Genomic DNA, 15,595 nt, shown 5'->3' on the forward strand with positions numbered 1-15,595 from the left:
TTCCGTATTCATACAATCCAGCTGGACGGCGCCCATTTGGGAGTCCAGAAATACTTATTGTTCGATCCCCTACTTGAAGACGGTTTGCGAAGGGCTGATATCGTCTTCAAGTGCCACTCCTTGCATCCACAGGTCGTACCATGGATATATTTAGATATCGGTGCGGTGCGTAAGGGGAAATGTTGGTATATTGTGTCCTGGATTACATCATGAGCAAAGGAGCACCCATGGTCTCCTAAAAAGCTGATCGCTTTGATGAGACACACACAATGACCGTCAGTTCTTGAATAGTTCTTCAACTCACTCGAGCTCTGTATGAGCATCTGATTCATTTCAACCAACCATCCAGAAGATTGTAGACTTGGTTCTCCACCAGTGGCTCCTTTGTATGTGGGACTCAAGAAGGTGTGCTCTGGAAGGTGTGCTTTGTGTGGTCTACCACGTCATTATCCTCGGGCAAGTTCATGCATGGTATGATAATCTGCTGGGGGCAACTCAAGGTGTATTTGGCAGTGGATTACCCGGTCATTAACCCTTCCTTGTAGCATAATGATGAGAATGGCCCGAAGTTCATGAAGGTGTTGATGGACTCGCGTATGACGCGTACAAAATCAGGCGGTCTACCACAAACTGAGAATCCTCGTATGCGGTCAACTTCCTGAACTGTATCTATGATCTGTGTGTGAAGGATCGCTGTCGACTCGGAACAAGTACATCATATCAGCTCCTGCGCAGGAACAATATGGGGGTTCTGGCGACGAGATTGCTATGCTGGACCGCTTGAACGCGCGTTGCAGTTCCTGCATCAGAAGTTCGGGTCATATCTCCTTGACTCAAACCTCGATTCTCATCTCCTCAGCTTGGGAAAGGTGGTTTGAAGGTCAGGTCCTGCATAAGAGATTATGGTGAAAAATCGAATAGTAGCTTCGAAGTCGGCAAAGTATCCTTTCACCATTTTGGACGAGGAGTGATCTCAGGCTGTTGAGTTTGACTCTGTTCTCTTGGGAGGCATTTCCAGGAGGAAGATACCCCTTCAGGAGATCATCAGTCAAACCCGTGACAGCGACTAGTTCCTTGCAGTACTCTATGAAGAAGACGAGTAGACAACTTGAGGTAGATGAAACAGTAGCCGTTCCGTTTCGTTCTTCCCATGCCATGTCAGGGAGACGAGGGCGAGCTGTGGCATCTCGCCAGCCACACCACACCCATGAACACACATAAATATAACATTTGCAGGAATGGCATGCACTTTGAAGCTTATCTAAATTGCAGGATTTTCAAGTGCTACCCACAACCTACAGCATTTTTGTAGTAGGGCCTACATTGTTCTCACCTCCTCGGCTTCTCTTGTTCTTCATTGACTGGCAAGAAATGGTCGCAGCTCCAACATATGGGCCAAGGCAGAGGTCAATGCTGTCATTGTGCTAGTTCACCCATCAAATCGGCAAATTCTCTTGGTCTAGGTACGATGTCTGACCTCGAGGTCTGCACGTGGCTGCGGATATATATATCGCAGAGACTAGGAAACTCAATAGAAATCATCCTAGTATTTCCCTTTGATGATCAGGGCTTACTGCAGGGGCAGAATAATCTTAAAGAATGAGCTCTGCCATATCACGGTGCGCCAGTCATGTGTTTGGGAGAGACGGGGAAAATGACGATCCTTGCAAACTATATGAATACCGCAACGTCTCGTTCTAGCCCACCTGGCAATTCTCACCATTAGCTAAGACACAAGGAGCACTTCTAGGGTTATCCAGATTTAAGTGTAGACTACGGAGTTATTAAACACTGCTAATGGGGAAAGGAGCCTCAAGTGTACCGGAAAGGACGAAAAGGAAAGCCGAGCTCGAGGTCTAAATCTTGACTGATCATGATTGGGCGTATTGAAGGAGAAATTACCTTGCATTAAGTCTTCGGCTTGTGATTGGTATGCTCGACTCCCCCCGAGACAATGTGTTGGATGTTGAGAGCTTGGCTAAAGTACCTCTGTACTACCACTTCTTCGGGAAATTCGACACTCGACAACTTACCGTCCACGGCGGCCGGATGTCGGCATAGGCACGAGAACCGATGAGTTGTGAAGCACAAATAGTGTATAAAAGCAGGTATTGTATAGTGGGATCTTCATCCAGAAAGTTCTTTAGATAGGCCACAGCTAAGAGAACTTTTACAACATTGGGGTTGACAATTCAGTTGAATTTAGGGACCAACTTAGCAGTAGTTGGCATGGTGCTATCTCGGTCTGGGCGAGTGGTTGCGTTGGTCCCAGCCAGACCAATTTAAGAATTGTCAGCTTGTCACTCTTGCGAAAATTAGGATTCGAGAAATATTAGCCTAATAGTCATGTAGAAATGCAGAATTCGTAGCTTTACCACAGCAAATCTCGACCCTATAGAGAGGTAATAATGCTGCATTCCGAGGAGAGTGGACATTCTCGACGGAGCAGCCTATCAAATTCAGTAATATATCTCGTTGGCGAAGTGGACGTGATATATAGCGCAATACCTCTGACCACTGCTGTCTGGAAGATAACGGAATCACCAATATGAAAAAGCAAGAAATGCTCTCGCTTCGCACAAATCATAGCAGGTGATACGGCAATAGTTAGTCAACGTGTCTTCAGTTTACACGCTACCTCTATATAGCTGACGTGGAATGAGATCATTTCATCGACATGCTTGATGAAGATCACAGCATGTGCATCAATGCCGATCATTATTGAACCGGAAGGGGTCGAAGCCTTGAAGGGCATATCCGGTCTCTCAGTGAAGTCGAAATCTGGTAAATTTGTTCACAATAATCATTGGAAATAATAAGATAGCCCTGTACCGTACACATGGCACGCATCCTGCAGAGAATAGTTCGAAGTTGTAAGACACCTCAGGAACGCTACGAAAGCCTAGATAAACTCAAGCCTAACAGATAGATAGTCGCCGGCTAGTCGGCTAAAGTCTAACTCTGTACATTATCCAAGATTCATGGCTGAATATTCAAATGCTTTCTCCATACATTGTTCAACCGATCTTTGGAAGTGTGCCTGGAGATCCAAGAATGATCAGAGCTTGGGAATCGTGTCAGTGGCACTTTGGTACTCCGAGTGTTAGTGAACCCCCGTTTACCCCCTAGCATGGTAGCATGGGGGGCTGGGCGGCTTTCTCCAAAACACGGCTCAAGGATCGAGGATCATAGGGTGCTTGTCAACGACCCACGAGCAGCCACCAAGTCCGAACAGAAATAGCCTAGGGTATTGCGGGGCCCAGCTCCAATGGGATTAGCGTCGTTTCAGGGCGAAGGTTTGAGCTCTTTAACAACAGAATGTGCTGGTGGGTACATCCCAGAGATCATTTTGATTGGCCTTGGACACAGACTATGTGTATGTGTTCCTTGGAGAGCCAGGGGGGTTGTTTTTATCAGCCTTTGGATTTGAATCAATGTCTCATGCGTCCCAGACTTAATGCGATGATAGGGTATAGTTTACCAAATGGAGTGTAGTACTTTTTATGGCTTACTCCTCAAAGTTCAAATAAATTAGATAATATCTATGGAGAATTCATCCCAAGCCTCATGACCATTTAGGGGTCTCTATCTATGGAGTATGTTGTAGACTATCCTATAGATCTGTTTGATTTGTTGTCGCCGTTATCTTGCCTTTGCTCGTTGTGCAATGGTACCAATGTGGTCTATATACCATCTGAGCCATGGTCCCAATCTTCTTCGCTGCGCTGTTATTGAAGTAGATGGTCTTTGAGCAGACCTTCCTACTGGGAAACGAGAAAATTTTAGGAATTATTGATGATTGATTCCTTCGGATCCTTCAGAGTGAAGTAGAGTGCATCCACGTAGTACCGCTGGGGCGCATTGCGGAGAAACCCAGGTACCCGTCCTCGGTTGACGACACAAGCGCTCAAGGGAGTGGTACCATGTCAAGTGGACTACTGCTGTTACAGTAATCCTTCCTCCTGTTATCTAACCTGTCTTCTTTCTTCTTTTCTTTCTCTTCTTTCTTCCCCCTATCTTTTAGGCCTCCGATTAGAGTTGGGAAATCCACTGGATAGTAGACAAGGAGCTGCTGGTCCAGCTTGGCAGCCTGCGTGACCGTTCCATTTAAACAAAGCCAGATTGTCATTGCTCTTCATTTTGGAGATAGAAATTCACTTGCTTTCATCGAGTTGCTTCAGCTATTACTCTTCTGATCTCAAAGGTAAGTACTCCGAGGATCCCGCAAAATATTCTGAAAGCCCCTTCTTCTTCGCTGGCGCCTCTCACTCGTCACTTCTTGAATGCTTATTTAATTGGTGTTGGTAGATCGCTGGTCCCCTACTCCACCAGAGGACGAAACGCAATCGCGCCTCCCTCCACGAGTGGCACCTGTTTATTTGTGACTAGCCAGCCATTTGCAGCTTATTATTGCCAAACTCTCTCCTCTTCTGGAATAAAAGAAATATTCTTCAGAAGCCTACCTGTGGAAGTCCCGTTGAACTTGGCTCATCCACCTATTCTTCCTTATCGCAATTTCCCCACACGATCGGTTACTCTTGTAGCATTGTTGTTCTTCACTTATCTGACCGACTCCTGTTGATCTGCGGTCTGCGCACGAGAGTCGCTAGAAACGAATGTGGTGGGGAATGGTATGCTCACGGACTTTATAGCTTCTGTTGTGCGGGTATCTACCTCGCTTGCGATGCTTATAGCATTCTAGTATCATCCCGCGCGATCGACCAAGTCTAGAAACGATAAAAATGTCTACAAGAGATCCCTTTGCTTTCCTGGAAAAAGAGCCCAGGCCGGTTGCCGTCAAGAAGCCGCATTGGAGAGAGAAGCTATTTTCGAAAGAGAGGGAGAAGGACAAGGAGAAGAACATCAATCCCCCACGACGGACCAGCAAATCGAAGCGTTTCTCTCTCCAGTTCGTTCAAAATCCGTATCGCATGCTTTAAATTCAGCCAATGGAACGGCTCGAGGGCAGCAAAAGCCCCGCCTGGACGCCTCCCATCGATGGCCTTCGGCTCAAGATGTCCTGAACGCTGCTTCTCCAATTTCCAATCCTGCTTCCGCAACCGAGATCTACCCTCCGACGAGCTTTCCATCCCCACCACGGAAGACCCGCGCGCGAAAGGGCCTCAAGGTCCGATTTTCCGATAAAGATCCAGAGGTGATAGGGGAAGGTGGTGACGAGACTGAGGCTCCTACGATGGAAATATCGTTGAATCGTGGGCGTCGGTCTGAGTATGATTCGAAGACGCCCCAACTCCAGGTTGACACTTCGTTGGGAGCCGCGGATGGTGTATCACAGGCGAGAACACCTCAACGGAAGGATACAAGCGACGGAATCAACACAGCGGACTTGAAGCCATTACTCATCCAGAGCCCCCAAGACTCTGAATTCTTGTTGACATTGAATCTTGGTGGCGCGGGTTCTCGTCTTTCATTCCGAGCATCACCTGAGTCTAACTCGTTTGCTCAGCGTGTTCGGGCGAAGATGCAAGCTGAGGAGGGTCGTGCGCTGCAGCATGGTTGTCAAGACTATCCCTCCTCGCCAGAAGAGGATGGACCACGCACTGAGAAGAAATCTACCGCAGTCTCACCCGAGAACCCCAACTCGCTGTATGAAACATCGCCTGTTTCGGAGACTGAGCGTCACCCCCGGCGCTGACCCTTCGAATTCCCGCGAGCTCAAGCACACACAAGCAGGGCGGCACGAGCCCTATTGAACTGAACTTACCTGCTGCTCTCACCTCTGGCCCTGAGCTACGGAGTCTTTCGCCTCCCAAGCCGCAGCCGATTCCCCGAGACCCTGTACAAAATCATCCAGTCAGCCGAAACGAGCGCGACACGAGTCACGGGACACAGTTACCGAAAGCTTCCCTACGATCACTAGCCAGCCAAGTAGGTGATACTGCCTTCACGGATCTCAAGGCGTACGTGGCACAGTATTCTCCTTTAATCCGCATCGCAGCAGAGAGTGGGAAGCCTTCGATGGAAATTTCTCTGGCTGAATGGATAAGGGCAGCGGTATGGTGGTTCCTGCGTGGGAAGAAGAAGCTTGAAGCTTACGCACGATCTCGCTCTTCCGGTTCTGGGGGGACATCCCAGGGGAGCCCACTGAACAACGCCAAACAAGCCGTGGTGGACCTTGGCAAAGCCTTGTGGATCTGTGAGAACGTCGTACCACAGCACAGTGAATTATCTCGATATGGTACTAGGGGGATTGATGCAATTATTGCTGTGGCAAGCACGACTGGCGATAAACATCTGGCAGATTGTCTCTCCCTGCACCAAGCGATTATGAGTCACTTGCGCTCTTTGGCCATGTCAATCAAGAGAAATAATATTCTTCCTGAACTTGCTGCTGAAGGCGATGCGGCTGTCCAAGCGGACACGAATGTGTGGGTGGGGTACCCGGTTTTCGCCCCTGACGTCTCAGCGGTACTATCTGGAGCAGCAACAAGGTCTGTTTTGGTGGACAACTCCGGAAAGGGTCCAAGCATTGTTCAGATGATGCCGCTGGGTGATACGAGCCGTTATTTCAGCTATGGGAGTATGTTTGTGGAGGCTTGCATCAGTTCACAGGAAGACGACTCGCAGGAGCAATTTTCAATACCATGTGCTTTGTCTATACTACGTGACCGCGGAGACTGGTACGTATTCGCAGCAATTACAAGCCAGAGTGAATTGGTCAATGTCATGATCCAGTCGGACAGAAAGAAAGGGCCCACCTGGGATGACGTGGAATGGCATGTCAGGTCGCATTCCATGCGGGTTAGGATGCCGCGGGGCTTCGAATTAGATGTTTCGTTTCAAGATGAAGATTTCAAGAATCTCTGGAACATTGTCCATTATACGCTCAGAACCGAAGCTAGCCTTCAGCCAGAAGCTGGCGAAACCGTCATTTTCGAATACACGCTGAAGAACTTCCAGTATATGGACTCGGGCACTCCCAAGGCTTTTCCTGCGGAACCTGTGGAGCGCTGTCGGCTACGGTTATTTGAGCGTTCCACAACGGTGACCGAAGGCACGGGCTCCCGGAGCGCTCATCGAGGCTTTCGGTTGACAGTACTTACCAGTCCTAAGGTGAAGACATTGAGCAGTGTCCGCCATATTATTGGACATGGCGCCCCGATTATTTTCGGACTGCTCAGAGGAGAGGATGGAGCTCCCGCGCTTATGCTTAAGGTGAAAGAAGACGGAATGAGTCGGTCCATGGTGATGACGTTTCAAGAAGTCCAGGGCCGAAATACCATGCATGCCCTGCTCTTGGGGATGACCACGAGTGATCGGGAATTCAAGATACCGGACATACCCTTACGAGCCTACAGTATCGAGCAACCCGCGGACAAGCCCAATGGCCAGCCAGTCAAGGTTCATCTTGAGTTTCCCGCCGGTAACGTGTCAGTGATTGACCAAGAACGTGCTTATGTGGACCATGGCTATGGTCCTACCGTCTTATCTGAACATTTGCGAGCTTTTATCGCAACGGAGTGGGGTTCTGTGACAGATCGCCTGAATTTAGGTATGCGCAACTCGTGCCAATGATTCGGGAGATCTACTGACTCTTCCTTCAGGCCCTGGTGAACTAAAATTAGGTTTGGACGTCAACAACAGGACGGTACTCAGTTTATATAGACCAGCACAACAGGACTTGACAGTCTCAATAGCCGATAATCTCGTGCCTGCGCAGATGCCAGACCAAATAGCCAGTTTCATGCAGATTGCCATGGTCAAGCCCATGGTTCGACGTTTTGATTTTGCGTCTCTGAAAGGTATGTTCTGCGATAGTCCTCTAGGCGCAGCAGTGTGCTAATTTCCCTTTCTAGATCTTCATACTTTCCAGGCAGCTGTAACGGGGTTCAACGTTCTATTTGACGGGTATGTACTTCTACGCCCATCTACCAGATAGCCACCCGCCCGTACTGACTGCAGATATTAGCCTTGCTTCCTCGTTTATGATCTCCCGGCGCAGAATGGTAGTCCCGATCTACAAAAAGTGGGAAGCGAGTTTCGCTCGCATACAAATCGTTCAACAAGAGAAAGTCGTACAGCTGGTCGCTTTCTTGGCCGATTTCAACCATGGACGATGCATGAACTTTGTACTCAAGGGCACGGATACGCTCGAAAGTTTTGGAAGATCGGGCAAATTCTGTATTCGACTTGTTGACGCCAAGTTTGCGCTCCCGAAAACCGAAGATGATCCCGCTTCGAACTTTGTTTGTTTGGATATGCTAGATTATCCGAGTGAACATGACGATATAATGATTGCATTTGACTCCGAAGCTGGTATGCTCTCTCATGTGTCTCAGGGTCCGCGTTCGACGCTAACAATATCGATAGATCGTTCAGCTTTCCAAGCTGCAGTACCGGGAACAGTCCGTGAGCCATCAAAAATGGGCTCCCTTCGGCGGTGATTCATGGGTTACGAAGTCTTTCGCCATATGTACATTATTGAGTCGACGTACAGTTGCCATTATCGCAATATACCCCTTTTTACATCTATTATTGGCCGGTTCCTTCGTTCTTTATCTGGCTATCACGCAATATACAGATCCACAGCACGCCCGCTTTGACGTCACGTGTGAGTTCTGCTGTGGGGTTCGCTGATAGTCGGCCATTTGACTCCCCGCTGCGCGACGGGACTGTCCTCCTTCCTGTCCTCACAATATGCTGTAATTAAGAAACATTACAATGGCTCATTTCAATCAATCAATTGGCGCTTCTACGCGCTCGCTGCACGCAGATGATGGACTCAATGTAGTTACCGACGTTGCTCCACCGCTGCATGTCTCTACGACCTTCCGATACTCTGACAATCCGGACGAACTGGTACCCCTCACAGATCTCAGCGGCGTATGTCACAGCAGTCTGATTAATCCTTTCCGTGCAAATTTGGCCTTGTTCTGACATTGTCAATTCGTACTCTAGTATGATCAAGAAAAAACCAGCCATGTCTATTCCCGTCTCTCCGCACCCAACCCGACCCGTTTCGAAGTCATTTTATCGTCGCTCCTCAACGGCGAAGCAATCAGCTATTCTTCGGGACTATCCGCCCTGAACGCAGCCCTTGTTTTGCTGAATCCTCGGCGAATTGCCATTGGTAATGGCTACCATGGGTGCCACGGTGTGATCGAAATGTTCGGCCGCCTGACCGGGCTCCAGAAGCTAGATCTCAACTGCCCCGCCGAGCAGTTGGAGGCCGGAGACGTTATTCTCTTGGAGACACCCGTAAACCCGCAAGGAATTGCTTTCAACATTGCAGAATACGCCGATAAGGCCCATTCCAGAGGCGCGTACCTGATTGTCGACAGCACATTCGCACCGCCAGGCCTACAAGACCCCTTTATCTGGGGTGCTGATCTTATCATGCATTCCGGTTCCAAATACTTTGGCGGGCACAGTGATGTACTTTGCGGTGTCCTTGCAACACAGCGCAAGGATTGGGCGAAGAAACTGTTCCAGGATCGATTATTCTTGGGCAGCGTGATGGGTAACATGGAGAGTTGGCTCGGCGTCCGCAGTCTGCGCACCCTCGAGATCCGCGTCCAGCGCCAGAGCTCAAGCGCGACGAAGTTGGTCTCGTGGTTGGACCAGGCACTGCGCGCGCAGAATCCCGCGCCGGGTAGCGATGAAGCCGTCACGCAGGCTGCCCTCGAGCAAGTTTTCCACGCGAGTCTCCAGAAAGAGGACGAGGAGTGGTTACTGAAACAGATGCCCAATGGCTTCGGGCCTGTTTTCTCCATTACTATGAAGGAGGAGGATCATGCGCGGAAGCTGCCCAGCAAACTTTCGTTCTTCCAGCATGCTACCAGTCTTGGTGGGGTGGAGACATTGATCGAGTGGCGGACAATGAGCGATGCGACGGTAGATCGTCGATTGCTTCGGATCAGTGTAGGGTTGGAGAACTGGGAGGATCTCAAGAGCGATCTTTTGAGTGCTTTCAGGGCGCTCACTGAGAGCAAGTAAATGGTTGTAGCTTATCTATATATAAATAACCCAACGACGAGACTTGTAATCACTCACACTACATTTTCTTGAGAAGCAACTGAAATAATAGCCCGCACATCTTAGCTATCCTTGTATTTCTGCCTGTATACCCTTGGCTGCCCTGTTGTACTCTCTTAGATCAACATACGGTACTTGTTGATGCTGAGGTGTGGAGTCGCGACTTGCGATAAGAGTTACCCCGCACCACTTCCATCTCCAACCTTCTTTTCATCACTCTGCAGCAATCATCATAACCGCAAAAATAGGCCGAAAGAGCATCAACCTGTTTCGCTTTCACATCTTTACCGACAATTACAGGCGAGCATTTACCTGCCCTCTCTGCCTTAAACGAATCCCTCAGAAAAGCAGCACAACCCCCAGGATGACCACCCAAGAAACACAACCAGCCTTCCAAATCCACTACTTCTCCAGCGCGTCGTCCTACACAAATAAAGCAACTGAGACGCTTCCCGCCCCCTTCCACTGTCTAAGCTTTTTGATGTCCTGGAGGAACGATACCCCGGTATCAGGGACAAGGTGCTGGTTAGCTGTGGGGTGAGTTTGGGAGAGGAGTATGTGGATGTTGAGGCGGACGGGGAGGTGGTAATTGGGGCTGGGGACGAAGTCGCGATCATTCCGCCTGTTAGTTCGGGGTGAGGCGTTGGCTGTTCTCGATTACTTGGGATTGACTGGGGAGATGTGATATCTAGATACCCTGGGTGTGTGCTTGAATGGAGGAGAGGTATGTCTTGATCTCTGGATATTGGTGATGATCGCTGATATATATGTAACAGACAGATACTTCAATTATATTAGCGCTAGAAAGCCATGCAACAGATCCAGTACATAAGTCAGGAACAGGAAAAACAACAGAAAAGACGCGTCAATCATATTAGCCATTATTTCCACCCGGTCATACCGCCGTCTTTTGTCCTTGTTGAGAACGAACGCATCAGCGAAGCAAGAGACCTTCATCCATCCAGCTTCTCACCACCGGTCGCCTTCTTCTGCCGCCAGAGACAGACGCAGCAGACCGCCGAAAAGAAGAACAAAATACTACAGCATCCATCCATCAGCTTGATCTTCCGAAAAAGAGGGCAGGGGGCAAAGAAGAGGATAGAAACTCACCACAATGCAATACTCAACCCCCAGATGGACTTCGCCTCCAGACACACCCCCCTAGACGCCGCAATCCAGTTCTTGTAATCGACCTTCCCGCCCAGATGGTCCAGATAGTTATCCAGACTCGTGGCAAAGGCGTATGCGGACGATCCATCACCCGTCAGATCCCCGATGACATCGCACTCGAGGTACGAGAGTGGTTTCCCGATGACGACCGCCACCACGATGACGGCGATAAGCACCAGGGCGTCCATGATGGCGCTCGCCAGGAAGGGGAGGATGTTATCCAGGAAGAGGATGAAGGAGATGACGCAGTAGATGACGGCTATGCATGTCTGGTCGATCTCTGTTAGCTCTGTGGGTGAGAGATGTGGGTATGACCGACTACTCACCACGGTGATTGTGCCGATGAAGACACTCGGTGGCGTTGCGTTCTTGGAGACGATCTCGGCGATGAAGTTGGCTGTTAGGCCTATGATGGCGATGAGGGAGCAGGCTTGCACGATCCGGGCGATTTGGAAGGTTGCACCTAGTGCGCCGTATCTGGCCATGTTGATTGTGTAGGGGTTGAACAAGTGATAACTCTACGGTGTCGAAGGAGTGTAGTATGTGCCTGTTGTAGTAGATATCTGTCAAGATGGGACAACACGACCAGTCGCGGAAGGAATGTATAATATTGAATCCAAATGAAATATGAGAATCCAAATGAATGTAGATGATATCTCTGAAGAACGGTGGTATAATGCAACACAACTAAAGACAAAGAGCTGATCTGATTCTGATATCCTCATCCTCCCACGGCAGACAATAACCCTTTTATAACAACGACGCCCTCCCGAAACAAAGCATCCTCAACACCAAAAGACTCAACAACCGATCACCAAGAAATAAATTTAGCATCTCCAAGAATCTAGACCCAGCCCATTGTCCCAGACGGGCGGTTTCCCATGCGCGAGGCGTCAAAAGCGTCGATCCGTACAAGCGCCCGGAGCACTACTCGTCGACGATGGACGCCATGATCGTCCCGATCTAGACCACGATTTGAGATACATGAAATAAGCGGCAAGGCACGAGCCCCATTACGACTCTAGCCTTTCAGCTTTTGATCGGGACGCGAGAGTCAACCAGGCGATGGGACGGGATGTACACGCTCTGTTCTCCACTCCGGCGCTTGGAGAGAGCGCATTGTCTTCCGCCGGGGGAATCTCAGCCAACAGCCTGGTGAGCTTAATTCAACCTGATACAGCGACTAGGGGAGGGGTTTCTGAGGCTCTTGAAAGATCTATTGTCGGAGAGAAATGAAAAAGTCGCGTTTCATGGCTTGACTGTGCATTGTCTGGGAGCCAATCAAAGCGATGGGTTGGGGGAGCTTGATTGAGCTCTTTCATGGCGAGGATAGGATCTATTTTTATTGTCTGAAACTGCGAAATTACATAAACAAAGGCAGACGAAACGTCATAGACATAGAAGTAAAAGAAGTGAAAGGAGCAGAACGAAACGCGAAGCGCTGGCCTTTCTCCCTGTCGATTTCGCCCAATCTTCTCAAGCCGGTAAATGGTTCCGAGGATTGTTTGACTCGAATTGGGCCTTGAGTGTGCTGCTACCTACTATGAAAGTGCACGACTTAAAGACGTATGGCAGACGTTTCTGAGAGAATCTGCCCGGAGCACTGCTGCACTCAGCCCCGCCTTTGCTTGACGGAATGGCTGAAAGGGAAGTACATAGATGGACGCCTGAGGAAAGTGCCATGGCTATATCGACTGCGATCCATAGTGTGGAAGCTTGATGATGCATCGCTAAAGAAGCAGAGTCCTCATCTCCTAGATATCACCAAGCTTGAGGTTTTATATCCAGCTTGACAAGCCCTAAATCCAAGCTACATATGTGAAAGAATGGTCCAAGAACAATATAAGCTAGGATGCAGTTAATGAAGCCTGAATCCTCCGCTAGTTCTCTTCTGGAAAAACCCATCTGGATCATACTTGATCCTGGTTCGCAATGCCTGCTCCCTGGTACGGATGCGACCCCAATAGTCCTGTCGGAAGTACGCATCGTTCATGAAGAGTGGCCGGTAAACATCAGGCAAGAGTCCCTTGTCAATGTTGTCGCTGATGATGTTATCAAAGCCATTATAGAGATTTTGATTGGCAGCATCGATCTTGGCATCATCCGCAGCAAAGGCATAGGAGAAGTCCAGCTCAATGATAATATAGTCTTGATCTGTGGGAAAGTCGAGGAGATCCTTCCGGGTTGTTAGCGCATTTCTTAGATGCCATGAATGCTTTCAGGGCTTACTCCTCCTCTAGCCTTGGCTTTGCTGGTGATAGTTCGAGGCATTGGCTGAAATGCAATTGACCCGAGCATGTTGGGCACTTCAAGTACAGTGTTTGACACATTAAACCAGTGGTCGTAGTATCTTTGCATAACCTCTGCGCCGACGGTCTTGTTCGGCAACGGAGTCGTCTCAGTAGCAATAGTATAGCGTTGGCCGCTGCAATCAAAGTCAGTAGTCGACACGAATACTAAGAAAATCAGCTTACTGTAGAATGAAGATATCGTTGTGTTTAAGCTGTTTCACTATGAGATAAGGTATTCCAGATGACTGACGGCAGGGTTACTGACCAAGTCATAGTAACTGTCCCAAGTTTTAGTAGTATCGGTATGTCCAATTGCTGTAAAGTTGGTAAAAACACCCTCTGGTGGCTCAGGTCCGTCATAGAAGAGGAACATGATCCAGGTGTGGATCAACAAGCCATGCTCACAAGTCACAATGATGGCGGCCTTGTCATCGGGATAATGCTCGGTGAATTCACGAAGAGCGCTCAAGACTTGAGGCGTTTTATCGGGCGTAAAGATATAGTTTCCTCCCCATACCTGTGCTATTTAGATACCTCGTATGAACATAATTGGACACGGTTTACCTTATGGTCTTGAGGATGCGTCTGGAGAGTGTATGCAGTAACAATGCCAAAGTTGTTACCACCTCCCTTAAGAGCTGCGAAGAGATCTATCCCCAGGTCAGTTTTAAAGAGAATCGTGCATTCTGCTCTGTTTACCAGTATTCTCCTTCGCGTTGGCATTGACCACGGTTCCATTGGCAAGAACCACTTCAAAGTTGACCACGTTGTTGGCTGCCCAGCCATACTGTGAACTCAGAAAGCTCAACCCGCCTAGCCGAATCAGTGAGATGTCAACCATCGCAAGGAACTGCAACTTGCCTCCAAGCATGTATCCTCCGACGCCCACCCCACCAAGACGTCCACCAACCAGTGTCCGCCCAGTACCGTCGAGACCTTTCTGAGCATCTTCCCATGTAAGTCCAGGGCCGATGATAGCAGTCTGGTCTTCGGGGTTGTAGATAACTTGATCAAGGTTCTTGGTCGAGATGAGAAGGCCATCTTGAATGCTAGCGAAGCCATTGTTGGGCATATGGCCGCCCGACTTCACGGCGAAGAGGTCGTCAAAATTGTGCAGTTGCTTCACAATAGCCGACATCTCCAGGGCGCTCGAAGGAGCAGCGATACATGTCGGCTTCAGGTCTCCACAGGCAGCAGACCAATATTTCGTCAGGTCCTTATAGTAGTCGGGACCCAGCGGCTTTTGAATCTCTATGCCCTGTTGCTTAATCACCGAGCAGATATCTGCAACCGCAAGACGAGCAAGAGCCACCGCGGTTATTGCTACAGCTGTGCGCCATGGTTGACCTAGGGTCATGATGGGTTGATTATAGGCTTAAAACAACTTATAGAACACCAAACGCAACCTGGGGTCTCTGGGAAAGCATCGCGGCAGACATCGCAAATGATTCATTTATTTATACTCGTTGATGGAGAGGCGAGCGTGGAGGGGCCTCGTAGAAAGTACAAGGGAACTTCTATTCCAAAAAAGGGCTATGGAGAATCGGCCATCCATCCATTTTCAGACAGCAATGCGAGAGGCCACCGGGTGGCCGGATAGACAAATGAACATCCTCGGCAACAAAGCAGGATCCACATCCTTGAAGGCATTGGTGTTGAACTTTCCTTGTTATAGCATTCTGCAGGTGATGGGACAGACCTCCTCCATGATAGAGGTCTTGCAGTCACAAGGCGAGCGCGTCATGTCTGCAAGAAGACATTGCAGAATATCCGATCAACACGTTAGCGAATGCGAAATGACAGAGGACGCCAATCCCGCGGTAAGTTGATGTTTGCACCTTATCCGCACGGAGTATTAGAAAGACGCTGAATCTAGCTTCGTGATCAACAGGGCACAGTTTCAGTCGGGTCACAATGATTGAGTCGTCGGATCACTTATTTGGTTTACCCTAAGATCGGCCATGGTAAGGACAATACCATGCAAGAGCAAATGGAGGATCCGCGAAGATCGTCAAGACACGGAATAGGGGTCGTATTAAGCGATAGTTCGCTTGTTAATACGACAGGAGATACATCAAGGAGGTGACCTCATCAAAGCAGCTTCCGTTACCAGATAGGAAATTATGCAGTCCAGCGTA

At 49.1% G+C, this 15,595-nt stretch overlaps 4 protein-coding genes across 4 annotated transcripts; 2 read left to right on the forward strand and 2 right to left on the reverse strand.

Annotated features, from left to right (window-relative positions):
• Positions 1-4,742: 4,742 nt before the first annotated feature.
• On the forward strand, positions 4,743-8,405 carry P174DRAFT_424548 (uncharacterized protein; the record flags this gene model as incomplete). The annotated part of the gene is made up of 7 exons (XM_024825208.1): positions 4,743-4,896; positions 4,947-5,607; positions 5,676-7,513; positions 7,566-7,763; positions 7,818-7,869; positions 7,931-8,277; positions 8,332-8,405. 7 exons carry the CDS (start codon positions 4,743-4,745, stop codon positions 8,403-8,405), a joined length of 3,324 nt encoding a protein of 1,107 aa, XP_024678963.1.
• A 277-nt stretch (positions 8,406-8,682) lies between these two features.
• Positions 8,683-9,957, forward strand: P174DRAFT_377055 (cystathionine gamma-synthase; the record flags this gene model as incomplete). Its single annotated transcript, XM_024822726.1, has 2 exons — positions 8,683-8,844; positions 8,920-9,957. 2 exons carry the CDS (start codon positions 8,683-8,685, stop codon positions 9,955-9,957), a joined length of 1,200 nt encoding a protein of 399 aa, XP_024678964.1.
• A 768-nt stretch (positions 9,958-10,725) lies between these two features.
• On the reverse strand, positions 10,726-12,106 carry P174DRAFT_445299 (uncharacterized protein). The gene is made up of 3 exons (XM_024828299.1): positions 11,493-12,106; positions 11,107-11,435; positions 10,726-11,034 (listed from the first exon to the last, which is right to left on the reverse strand). Exons 1-3 carry the CDS (start codon positions 11,649-11,651, stop codon positions 10,950-10,952), a joined length of 573 nt encoding a protein of 190 aa, XP_024678965.1. The 5' UTR covers positions 11,652-12,106; the 3' UTR covers positions 10,726-10,949.
• Positions 12,107-13,024: 918 nt separating this feature from the next.
• Positions 13,025-14,814, reverse strand: P174DRAFT_376880 (FAD-binding oxidoreductase; the record flags this gene model as incomplete). The annotated part of the gene is made up of 7 exons (XM_024822720.1): positions 13,025-13,342; positions 13,396-13,591; positions 13,641-13,669; positions 13,723-13,974; positions 14,022-14,107; positions 14,157-14,260; positions 14,309-14,814. The coding sequence occupies 7 exons, from the start codon at positions 14,812-14,814 to the stop codon at positions 13,025-13,027; spliced, it is 1,491 nt and encodes a 496-aa protein (XP_024678966.1).
• Positions 14,815-15,595: the final 781 nt, after the last annotated feature.

This window comes from Aspergillus novofumigatus, assembly GCF_002847465.1.
Source record: "Aspergillus novofumigatus IBT 16806 chromosome Unknown P174scaffold_8, whole genome shotgun sequence".
NCBI lineage: Eukaryota > Fungi > Ascomycota > Eurotiomycetes > Eurotiales > Aspergillaceae > Aspergillus > Aspergillus novofumigatus.